At 53.2% G+C, this 12,499-nt stretch overlaps 1 protein-coding gene across 1 annotated transcript; it reads right to left on the reverse strand.

The window, feature by feature from the left end:
- Positions 1-7: 7 nt before the first annotated feature.
- Positions 8-8,467, reverse strand: LOC104511446 (putative Polycomb group protein ASXL1; the record flags this gene model as incomplete). Its single annotated transcript, XM_010154066.1, has 11 exons — positions 8,388-8,467; positions 5,482-5,590; positions 4,291-4,411; positions 4,119-4,216; positions 3,549-3,642; positions 3,166-3,321; positions 2,602-2,765; positions 2,413-2,509; positions 1,857-1,962; positions 793-1,408; positions 8-97 (listed from the first exon to the last, which is right to left on the reverse strand). Coding segments are annotated over exons 1-11 (1,707 nt in total), but the record flags the coding sequence as incomplete, so codon positions are not given.
- Positions 8,468-12,499: the final 4,032 nt, after the last annotated feature.

Raw genomic sequence — 12,499 nt, forward strand, 5'->3', positions numbered from 1 at the left:
GGCGGGAGGGCTCCGTGCTGGGGACGATCCTGGGGCATATCTGGTAAGCGGGCTGACCTTTAACCACCCAGGGTGGTTTAATACGTGAAAGTTGAATCTGAAAAGAAGGAGAAAGCGGTTAGTTCTAAGACTCGACCATTTTCAGACAGCAAAGTGCATTCTGAGAGCATCTATTCGTCACGGTTCTTACAGGAATTCAGCAAAAGTCTAAAATTCCAGCTCAAAATCGAATTTTGGCAGGGAAGCAGCACGCTCCCCGTCTGCCTACGCGCCGTCATGCGACACGTAAAGCTCAGCACCGACACCACTTCACCTGAGCCGGCAGAGAAATACTAAAAAAAGAGGGATTGGCAGTCAGGTCTTGCGAAACGCCGGGTCTCCTTCGCACCGGGACGCCCACCCCGACGCTAACGAGTCGGATGCCTCCCGTCACACGGGAAGTGGGAAGGAACCCTAAGGTTCTGCCCAAACGGGGAGGAACTGAACTAGAGGATGAAGACCAGGGTTGGAAGGGCTCTTTGGCTTGTTTCAGGGAAAGCGATTTCCGTACCCACAGAAACGCCAACCACCAGCGCGAGTCAAGGTTACGCCGCGCGAGACCTTGGGGTGATTTTCCATTCTTTGCCTAAGTCAGGTGGCGAGCGGCGGGAACCGGAGGTACTCAGCCAGCTCTGCCCACGAAGCCCTTCCGCCTCTCCTCTTAAGAGACAACCCTTGACATTTTAATAACGTTTTGATGCCACTGAGCACGACAGCCCTGAGACACCGCGCGGCTCTGATTCTCGCTCCTACCCGGATGGGTGGGACTTTGGGCTCCTCTTTAGTAGGCTGTGGCTTTTCTGGGTGAACACTTTCAATTGTGTTACGAAAGGACTGACGATCTTCAAGCCGGGGCTTCTTTTCGGGGAAGGACGCGGAGGCGGCCTCCTCAAAGCATTTCCTCTTCTGGTCCTTGGGCTCCCGAGCAGCGTTCTCCTGGGGCAAACTGGGAATTCTGTCTGCAGCTGCCGACGGCAGATCTTCCGATTCACTGTGTAACTTGGAAGTCTCCGGGGAGAGGTGCCGTTCGGAGCTCTCTGGCTTCAGTACCGCGGCCGAAGGGCTCGGCAGATCGTCTTTCTGCAGGTCTGCCTCAGGCTTCGCCTCTTTACGGAGCGAGGAATCTGGCCCCAGAGCAGCGGTCTCTTTGGGAGCCTCCGCGTGCTCAGGGTCTCGCAGCTTGTACAGGCTCCTCCGGGCCCGGCACCGCAGGTCGGCCCGGGAGCGTTTCTTGAAGCGCCCGTCTCTCTGCCGTGTGGAAGGGCTGCGCGGCACCCTCGCTTCTCCTTTGACAGGCAGGCCCGTCCTGTTCTCAGCGTCTTCTTGCACCGAATTCTGCTCCTGAGATTCTTCTTGGGTCAAGCCCAACCTGCGAGGCAAACATAGGAACTAGCTAAAAGCTAAAGCCCATCCTAATTTAAGCATTTCGTCTTTCACTTATGGCTGCGCTGTCACCTCTGCACATGGTGACAGACACTTCACGAAGGAGCTGCTGACCACAACCTCGTCAAACCGCTGCAATGAGACAACGGATACATTTCCTAACCCTCCGCTATCCCAGGGGATGAGAAAAGTAAGAAAACGTACAGATTTGTGATGGACAATGAGCAACGTTAACTTGTCATGGAAACAAAGCAGATGGGCTACAAACTTCCGCCCTGACCCCGCCAATTCCACTAAGGGTTTCCCCGGAGCGACGGGGCGAGCGTCGCCTGCCTTTTTAAGGAGTTTAAGCTGCACCTTTCTGAGGCATCCACAAGCAGAAACACACTGCACAAACAGGGATGAAACGGGAGAGACGAGGTAAGTTTTCTCACTTTTGGCCGTAGTAGTCCTCAAAGAACTTCTCTTTCCACTGCTCCACTCGCTTTTCCTTTTCCATCTCCTGCCGAATCCGAACTTGCATCTCATGGGTGAATTCACCTACGTGGAAGCAAGGGATTGAAATTCCGTTCCAAACAAAAGGCTGGTGCACACCTGAGTTTTAACAGCGTAGCAGGGCAGCTACATACACGAGGGGCAGACTTTCTGGTACCGCCCTGCTCCGCGCTTTAACCCCGGATCCACGCGCCGCCTGACATCCCATAAGGACAGCGGCCACACGGCCACAAGGAAGACTGAAGCCACTCATGTTTTACCAGAAACAGGCCACCACTTAGGGGAAGACAAGCCTGGCACCTCCGCCACTCAGTTCAGAAGGTCCCCGAAGGAAAACACTTTGATTTTAAAGGAAAAGAGAAAAGATAAAGGCCGGGAAAGAGCCAGATGCACTGCAGAGTGGGACTGAACTCCCGTTCACGAACTGGAGAAGAAAACCAACCGAAGCCCACGAGCACCTCCTCTCCAGCCGCCCCGGAAGGCGAAGGCGCTCACCATCAGCGAGGCGCTCTCTCCAGCTCTGCGCGGCGTGGGTGAAGAACTCGTTATTCAGCGCGCTGCCACTGAGCCGCATCAGCCCGTCGGCCCCGACCTGATGGGACAAACCAAACGTTTGCTCCCGCCGCCCCGCGAGCGAGAGGCAGCGAACGGCACCCCCCCCCGCCACATCCTGCGCCCTCGTACCTGTCTGTCAACCTCTGGAAGGAGGTAAAGCAGCTGCTGCTGGAAGTGCGAGGGGAGCGCGTTAAAGGTCCTGGAGTTTATCAGAGCTCGCAGGTTGGTGTTGACGAGAATGGAGCCAGGAGTTTCAAAGTCAATATCCTCACCCCTGTTTCGTTTCATCTGCCCTGTAGTTTAGGGACAGGCAAATAAAAAGGTTGTATTGAAGTATTTCAGCATCACGGGCAAGAAATTCATGTCAAACTATTGCAGCAAGCGGAGCAAGAGGCGAGAGAAGGGCCTGAAGTATTCCAGGCACTCAAACACGCGAATTAATCGACACAATCTGGAATTTTGACACCAGTCACATTTCTGTCACGTTCAGGTCCAGCTCTGCATGTGCTCTTCCGTGTGGTTAAACTTCCAAACCGCTCTCACTCCCATCTGGGGAGGAAGGTCTGGTTTGCAAGCTTTAGCACTGTCACATGCCTTCCGAAGGAGGAGAACCTCGCCGTTTTCTCAGACATACATGGAATTCAACATTCCCTGCTCTCGCGGCCAGTTCCACCTCTCAGCAGAAGCACCTACCAGGCGTGGGCTTTCGGATACCTCTCAGAAGCTGCGGAGGATCCCTGTTTATTTCCGTTCTGCTACGCAAGGTGGCTTTGCACAGGGCCAAAGAGCCGCTGCTGCTGCTGCTGGATGTGCTGCTGCTCTCCCCGTCCGCGTGCCTTCCTGCGAAGCCTAAAGGCAAAGCAATCCCATAACACCAGATCCACTATCCCAGGGTACAGCCCAGCTACCAACCCCTTTGATGGAGTTAAACACACACAACACTCTACAGCCACACGCGGGTTCTCACCAAGTGACAAAGGAATCCTCAGGCAAACTGACAGACAATTAGGGACCGGTGATTAAAAGCTGGCAGTCAGTCCCGCAGCCATACCCAGCATGACAAAAGCCCCGCTCACCGGCCGCAGACTCCACGTGTGCCCCGTTGACTTTCAGGGGGGTCAAGACGACGCGCGGCAGCATGACTCCGGCCTTTTTCTTCTGTTTGGTTGTCTGCGGTCCGGGAAGGAACCAGAAACAGAGCAAAGGAGCAGAAACATTACAGAGGGGGAAAATAAGCTTCTAAGCAGCACAATTCCCAGTTAAGAACCACCGAGCTCTCAGGTAAGTCTTCAGGTGTCATGCCCCATCCCTGGGAGTGTCCAAGGCCAGGCTGGATGAGGCTTGGAGCAACCTGGGCTATGGAAGGTGTCCTTGCCCATGGCAGGGGGTGGGACTGGGTGGGCTTTAAGGTCCCTTCCCACCCAAACGCTTCTGTGATTACATGTAATAATTACACAGAATAGCAGAGGATTCAAAATTACCTTCCTGCACAGGACCCCGCCAATCCTGCGAACACCCCCCTAAGGAGACAGACCCTAACCCCGAGGGGGGGTCCAGTGGTCCCTGTCACGCTCACCCAACTCGTGCGCAGTAACAAAAGCTGCCCCGAGAGGCTTCACGCTTCCCAGAGTCCCACTTTTTCCTACCTGGGAGGCAGTTCGGTGGCTCTCCCGGGTAGCAGCGGGTCCCTTGCTCTGCGACTCGGTGGAACACGAGGCGTTAGAGGAGGTTTCGTCAAGAGACACTGGAAGGGACGGGCCCTCGGTCAGACACAGAAGCAGATCTTACAGCTTAACCTTAACGTCATGAGACACTCACCATCGTTATCACCACTCACAGTGCTCGCTTCATTGGACTCGCAACTTTCTGCGTCCGCCGTATCCTCCAGCTCCTCCCCTTCCGGCACAGACAGATTCCGAGACCACTGCAAGGCATCCTTCTAAACAGGCAAACAACTGGGATGGCCACAGTCCTCCCGCCCGGCCGCTTCGACTTAAACCAGGCGGTTTTTGGGACATTGTGTTTAAGCTTCATTTTTTTTTTTCTTCCCATCTTCCCTATTTTAACCCTTGATGCAGAAAGATATTTAAGATGACAGAGGTCATCTAAACTACTAGCACACCTCACAGGCACCTCCTAGGTAACCCGAACGCATCCAAGATACGCCAGGTTAGCGATTCATCGCACTTTGCTGCGAGCAAGCAGTTTCTAACAGAGAAATGTCTCAATCTTACCCCAAGAAACCAGGCAGCATCACAGCAGCCAACTACTAAGGCAGCGAGCTTAGGAGGTGTATTTATGACTGGTATAATCAAAGCCGTTTCACTTCCATCAGTTTTCAGCACAGTACGGCGATTCAGCATCTTCTGACAGCAGAACAGATGCAAGCGATTAGCCCAGATACCTGCGGTCTGTCCAGCTGATATTTAGCTGGGAATCCAACGGTACCAAGGAACGCAGAAGAAAAGCCTCAGACCAGAAATGTTTTCAACATTTAAAATTGCCGGGACAGTAAAAATGAAAAACGGGCCCCAGAGAGGCCCCAGGATCTGAGGAAAATGGTGACACCGAATATATACAGAATGCGGTGAGACACAAACCCACCAGGAGGGTGAATATACATTTTCCTGTCAAGATTTTACTCGTAGCTCAAGCTCTTGGACCAATCTGATGTACTGGCTGTGTCTCCTTGCAGCTGGCAGAAAAGGAGGGGATGGGACTGTTTCGATAGGCAGCCACCCGAGCTGGACAGCAAGAACCAGAGTAAGAGGGTTTATCTTGCTTGTGCAAATCAAGAAACAGGGGGGTTAAAAAAGGGATTTATCATACATGGCTGAAAACAGCGGAAAGCTACACGATGTAATGAATTCCAGACACCCCTTCACACGACGATCTCATGTGCTGCACATTCAGCTCACGTGACACTCGGTGACAACTGAACACCCAGTTACGCGTCGCAAGCAGAACTCGCACCTCGGCCCTCAAGGAAGGCAGGAGCTCGGCACTCACCTTGAGCGTGAAAAGGCTGATGCGTCCAGGCAGCTTGTAAAAGAGTCCGTCGCCTCCCCTGGAATTGGAGTGGAGCATGGCGTTGAGGCAGGCGAGGGGAGAAGTGCCGCTGGAACAGAGACACGCAGAAGACAGCGTGAAGAAACAGCTTTGTGAAGAAAAGAGCCTGAAAGACCTGTTTAAACGGGCATCGAGCTGAGCCAGGGGAGCAGAGATGGTGCTCGTTAACTCCACGGGACGGATGCTCCAGCCAGAACAGCTTCACTGTTCTCCCTTCTGGCCCGAACCTCAGCCTCACCCCAGCGAAGCAACCGCCAGGCGACAGGAAACGTTCTGCCGATTTTACCCTCGGCCATTTTTAGCCGTTTCTAATTCTCATTACCTGCTTTCCTCCCTTCCTCTGCTGGAAACTCTCAGAGCGGGGCTGACGTTCCAAAAAACCCCCAGATGTATTCAGCAGCGGGAAGACGTAAGCGAAACCAGACTGAGCTGTGGGCAAACGCATCCGCGGGACGTCCTCCCCGGCAGGCGGGAGAAGAGCTGCACCAGCAGGGCTCGGCACGGAGCTCCGAGGCGCTAACCCGGCAAACCCCGCGTAACTCCCTGCCGGAAGCACCCATCCCACGCTCACACCGCCGATACGTCCCACGCGCGCAGGCAGAAAGCGACCTGGAAACGCCGCCGGGCAGCGTCGGTCCGTCGTTACTGAAAGTGAAACTGCAAGCTGGAGGGAGACAAGATATTTCAAAGCAGCTAATTCTCAGACTGAAAACTCCGAACCACTTCTGCTTCCACCCTGAATGTGTTCGGGTTTCGGACCTTTATTCACAAGCCTTGGCAAGACAAAATTACCCCGTATCACTTTGACACTATGACCAATAAGTCCAGCCCTCTCTCCCGTTACAGTGCTTCCCCTCGGCGTGCAGCAGGGCGCTCCAAGCAGGCTAACCAACCACAGAGCACGCTCAGAGCGGCAAAATAAACCGTTTTCCCCAAATTGATAAAAAACTCAAGCAGTTAAACCTCTCCTAGGAGCTAGAACCCAGCAACAGTGCTGGGGCCTGGCGCCCTGGCACGAGAATCAGCCACGCAGGATCTTTAATGCCACCCGTAAGGAACACTGGTGCCCACCCCCCTGGTCACTGTGACCCCCAAACCAGGGAACACTGGCTCAGTATTGAGTCAAAGGGAAAAACATCTCAAGCCACCAAGCTGCTTCCTTCAGGAAACGGAGTTCCAGGAAGGGCTTCTGTGCACGTACCCGCAAAGTCCGCGGCACGTCGCGCTAGGCAGGAGCACCGCCTGCGTTCTGCGAGCAACTACGCTCCTAAGAAAACAGTCCTTTCCTACAGCAGAGGCTTAGTGACCGGGGGAGTAAAAGCAGATATCCTGAGGGAAAACCACCGACCTTTACAGAGACAACTTAGCTCTGTGGGATTTCGCTTGACACATGCTCCAAAGTCTGCTCTTCCATTACGTACTGCACCCAGTCACTTGTCAAGACTGGGAGAGCACTGGGAGCTAATTTGCGTGGGAAAGACCTGCTATTACCCTTAGCAGAGGGCAGCCTCCACTCGTACACCTTCAGCTACCTCCCGCCTAAAAGGACTGATGCAGGAAAGGTGTGGAGCAGCGATAAAACGAAGCCAGACGAAGATCCTCATCGAAAGCCCGTCTGAATTCCACCCACAGCCGTGACAGCACCGCCCGTATCCAGCCCGGGGTTAAGATCCTCTGCAAGGACCGCTCCACCCAGATATCGATGCAGCAACACACCCCGACATCGCCCCTCCCCAAACAACAGCAACTCCTCCGGACACCCCTGTACCAGCTCTCGCCATTCGGACCATCCCCGCTGCTTCCCGACTTCAGACACAACGGAGCAGCAGAAGCAGAGCTGGCGTTCCAGGGGCCAGGTCCCCCAGGAGATCAGTTTACTGCCCGTAGCTGGGTCAAGTCCAGGTTCAGGGAGCGGAAAACAGTCCACAGAATCAAGGCGAGGGGGAGGCAAGAGTAGAAACAGCCCACACTTCTGGATTCTGCAGAAATCAGGAATGGGCAGTGGCCAAGAGACATTTTCTGTCACTGGTAGCCAAACTTCCAACTTCTTTGCCACGCAGCGCTAACTGAGGCATTTGGATTATTACAGTTCCCTACTCTTTGATCTGCAAGACACTCTGGATTCCTCTTCTACTACTGTCACAGGAACAGATGGAAGTTCACAGGAGTTTAACCATGGAAAACAGTCTCCCACTCCCACTGTTTCTGAAGCTCCATATTGGGTTCGTTTCCGTATGAAACCCAAGCTGGGATGGGCGTCTTCTCCGTACAACGTCAAGAGCCCCAACAGCGTGACCTGCGCTATCACGGTGCTCAAAAATGTGACCAGACGCCAGTGTAGTAATAAAATAAGACTTTTCTTACTCTCATAAAACCTGTCTGCTCTAGAAATGAAGCATCAGAGGAGACCAAACTTAAACTGTTCTCAAACCAGAGTCACAATAGCAGAAACTGGCAGGAGCTACTCAGGGGGGTTGGAACTGGATGATCTTTAAGGTCCCTTCCAACCAACCCAGTCTGTCATTCCATGACAGCACCACACAAGTGGTAAGTACAAGACAATGCAGGAGTCTGATCTGCAACGGGCATTTATTCTACAACAGCTGGATGAAGGGGGCTCTCTACGTTACCAAAAAATCCAAGAACAGCTTCCAGTTATTGTCAAAGAAAAAACCCCACAGCCCGTGCATAAACGTCTACACTGTCACCTAAAATTACCACGCTGGGAAGAGAAACAAGGGAGAACAGTGGGCTGGAGATGAGGCAGAATTGCACGAAGCAACACAAGCCTTCCTGCAGCCTCCCCCATGCTCCACGCTGTTTTAGACCAGATCATCAATACTAACCTCATTTCCTTTAGTCCTTCAGCCTCTATGACCTGCAGAATCTGTTTCGGGGTCATCGGCGCATCGGAGTAATTTTCCAGCACCTGAAAAGACAGAAAGACCACGTGTCACTACAGAATTCGCTTCTGCATTCACAGAACTCTCCATGAGCAGCGTTTCAGATCCAATAATATCCCTCTTAAAACTGTACCCATCTGCAAAAGACACGCTCCAAATTCCAGGCCGCTTCAAGATGAGATCACGGGAAGCCTCACAAAAGGGCTCACCTCGACCCGGTCCCTCATTAGCCCAAATACAAACAGGAGGGAGAGGAAAAGCAGCAGAATTTAGCCTTGACCCCATGGAACCAGGGGGAGCTTTACCCCAGACTTCACTGGGCCGAGGTGCTGCCACACACAACCTTCAGGTCGGGCAGCGTCAGCGACCTTTAACGACGTAGGGTGTTCCCCCTGCCACACAGCTCCCAGTAAGGCACCCAGCACTCTCCTACCAGTGAAACTGTCCCTGCACAACCACGGAATTTAACAGCATAGCTTCCCGGGGTCCCTGCACTCAGTTCAGCTTCGCCCCACTGCAAGAAGAGTCAGAATTCTTGCCAGAGAAGGACAGAATTCAGAAAAACAAGTAAAGGATGGGGAAAAAAAAATGGCTAGAGACAGTAAAAAGATTTGGACTGCTTGCCTTTGGAAAAAAATGAGTGAAATCAAGTATTAAAAAGGCAACACAACAACCAGCTCCTCCTTTCATGTATTATATGCAGAACAGAATTGCCAAGGACGAAGGAGACCACTACTTTATTTCTGGTACAGCCCGTGGAACTTACTGCTCCGAAATGTCTAGAAACAAGAACTCAGGGGCTCAAAAAGAAGGACCAGACATTTCTGTGGATAAGAAGTTACCCACATAAACAGGAAACAATGAACAAAAATAAAGCTGCAGTAGATGCAACCCACGGTGTTTCTACGGGAGCAGATGACCCGACAGCTGCCCGACACACGCGTCTCCGGCGCCTGCGTTGAAGCGGACAGCGCTGCTCTCCGAACGCGGGACGCCGGACTCGGGCTTCTGGGTCTGCTCGAGCAAAAATAGGTGATGTAGGCACAGGGGACAGCCCGAAGTGCCCAGGAAAAGCAGCCACGGGTATTCCCTTGGGAAATTTTTGATGGTAACCGTGGTCTAAATTCCCCAGCGTAACAGCCACAACGGTGCACAGCCCCGACTTCACTTGTCACCGTGCGGTAAGGAGTCGGCACCACGACGCTGCCTTTCGGTCTGACCGGCGCGAGAAGCCAGCGGAGGAACCCAAACGCCCCATTTGTGTCAGCAGCGTCCCGAACTGAGTCACCGCAGCGCGGTGGCAAGGCACACAGCCCCGGTCTGCCTTCGGCAGTCACACGAAGAGGACACTGGCACATGATGTGTCGTGCAGGGCACCACGTGCATCTCTACCATCTCCAACCTCCACGAGTCAAGAAAAACCCAACCCCGTCACTCCAGCGCTGCACTCCAACTGCATTTCGTGATAAAGGAATTTCTTAACTCATATCCACCCGACATGTATTTTCCAGATCCTTGAAGATCATAAGCATCACTGGTGCTAACCTAATAGGAGATGGAAAGTGTAAAGTACGTACCGAGAGATAAAACACCCTGAAAACACTAGAGTTTAAAGAAAAGATCAAGGAATGTGATAAGCCACATGCAGAGAGAGTAAACACTCTTAATTCCGAGTCGATGAAGCTCCATCACTTCTTCCTCCATAGGTGACAGCGTCCTGTGAACTGCCACCCTCCCGTCACTCAGAGGGCACTGACAAGGGGAACATCGCTCCCCAGCTGAGTGCAAGACCCGCAAAACGGGACGTGCCTGCTCTGAAAAATAGAGAAACTCTTCCCAGCTTATAAAGCCTCTCCCAAGTGACAGACACAGCAAGCAAAATGCAGCCAAAACCCGAGCATGAAGGAGCATTTACATAAAGATAAAAGAATCTGTGCTCAGGGGAACAATTTCCAATCAGCAGCTGTATTAAGGGTACAGACTGCTTAGTGGAAGAACTGGGGGAAAGAATCACAGAATGGTTTGGGTGGGATGGGACCTTAAAGCCCACCCAGTGCCACCCCTGCCATGGGCAGGGACACCTTCCATAGCCCAGGTTGCTCCAAGCCTCATCCAGCCTGGCCTTGGACACTCCCAGGGAGAAGATGCTGCAGCTTTAGCCACCAAAGCCCAGTCCCCAGCACCAGCCCCCACCCCTCTCCAGCCTGACGCTGCCCCTGCCACATCAACCTCCTATCAGGAGCTGCAACATCTGAGCTGTTCCTTACCCCCAAACCCAGGGTTATTCCCCCTTCACTCTTTAAAATACTGATATTCGGATGTCCCTAATTACGGAAGTTTACATCACCCCCCAGTTAATTTACTAGACACCTAGCCCCGGCAGCACGCGTTGAGCAGGCGTGCAAGTGAACCTCTACAGGCCTGTTGTACGGAACGTGCGTAGCCTCAGCTCGGCAGGAGCAGCAGCGCTGGAAAGCACTTGTGCCCGTGACTCTCAGAAACACAGAACACAATAGCGCGTGTCAGAAAGGAGAATTAAAAGCATTCTGACAGGGAGCACGTGTAAGACTAGTGTTAAATAAAGATCTATTTTTAGTGGATTTACAATCAGTCCTGCAAGCTGGAAGCGCAGCTACACAACTGCAGGTTTAAGTGGATAATCTAGTGCGGGATCGTTCTATTTCTGGTTCATCAATGGCTCCAAGATGCTGCTGAGGCTTAGATGTCTCACGTTCTGGCCAAAAGGCAGGTGAGAGGCACGGTGTGAAGAGACCCCTCCCCCCTCACACAGCGAGGTGAGGCAGTGCTTTAGGACACTGCTTTTGGCAGCCTATAAACCCTGATTTTTGTTACCTGACACAGCTCAAGACACTTGAATGAGCGGCAACAGTGCAAAGTCACCCAGCACTGCCTCTGCCCCCGAGGTCACTGACCAGCAAAGCACCCCAGGCACCCACAGCGACCCGCCTGGCTCACGGGACCAGGATCTCCAGGGCACAATGAAGCCCCAGATCACCAAATTCTTGTAGGGAAGTCCTAGGGTGCCTGGTTTATGTCCTTCTCCAGTTTTTCAAGCAGAATCGTGTGGGTCTGAAATACTACAATTTACACACAAAAGATTATGCAAGTTGCTGGAAGATAGATGCTTGTCTGATTAGGTTTCCTCTTGGCAAGCAGTAGGAAAACACTCCGATGGCCAAACAAATCTTACTCAGAAGGAGCACCAAGACCTACCCTGAACATCCTCAGGCATGAGTCTCAGCTGGACTCACCCATGCTGTTCCGTTTGTGTGCTCCAGTACACAACCTGGCCAGGCAAAACCAAAATCAACACGCACACAAAAGGAAGAACAAGCAAACGAGATACACTCACGCCCTACAAATCTCTTTCTGTGGATGTCCATACGCTACACGGCAAGGACACCCCTACCCTCACGGGTGCCACTGGCAGCTGCGGAGAGACACCGCGGAGATGCGTTCACACCAGCCCAGGCAGTTGGAGCAGCCCTCGCTCCGTGTGCTGGCACTCCTGTGCCTGCACGGATCTGTGACACCGAGAGGGAGCAGCTCCCAGGCAGAGGCCAAAGAGAGGACGCTCCTTCCAGCCGGCTGTGGGAGCAGAGGGCAGCGGCCATCGGCACTCTGGGCCAAGCCGTGAGCCTAACCACCTCCAAAATCCACTCCAAATAACCCTACGGACAAGTTCGACTCGCTAGCTGAAAGACACCAAAGCTGTTTTTCTTCTTGTATTTATGAGTTGGTGTAAGATGGATAAAAACGCTTCGCGGAGAGACGTTACCCCACTGCGATGGCCAAAGCCAGCGGTGTCCGACACGCCTACACGACAGAGCCGACGCAGACCTGGGCTGGGAACTTCAAGCCTTCAACCAACAAGTTCCCAGCGACAAAAAAGGACTCGGACAGACCCGGAGTGACGTCTCCTAAAACCAAAAGTGACAAAACAGGGTCCGGCCGCAGCGAGGCCGACCCCGAGGCTGGGCAGGGGCAGCCACTCGCACCGGCCGGGTTTGGCTGGGGCCGGGAGGAAACAGGAG

The sequence above is a fragment of the Eurypyga helias genome, unplaced genomic scaffold (assembly GCF_000690775.1).
Source record: "Eurypyga helias isolate BGI_N326 unplaced genomic scaffold, ASM69077v1 scaffold22666, whole genome shotgun sequence".
NCBI lineage: Eukaryota > Metazoa > Chordata > Aves > Eurypygiformes > Eurypygidae > Eurypyga > Eurypyga helias.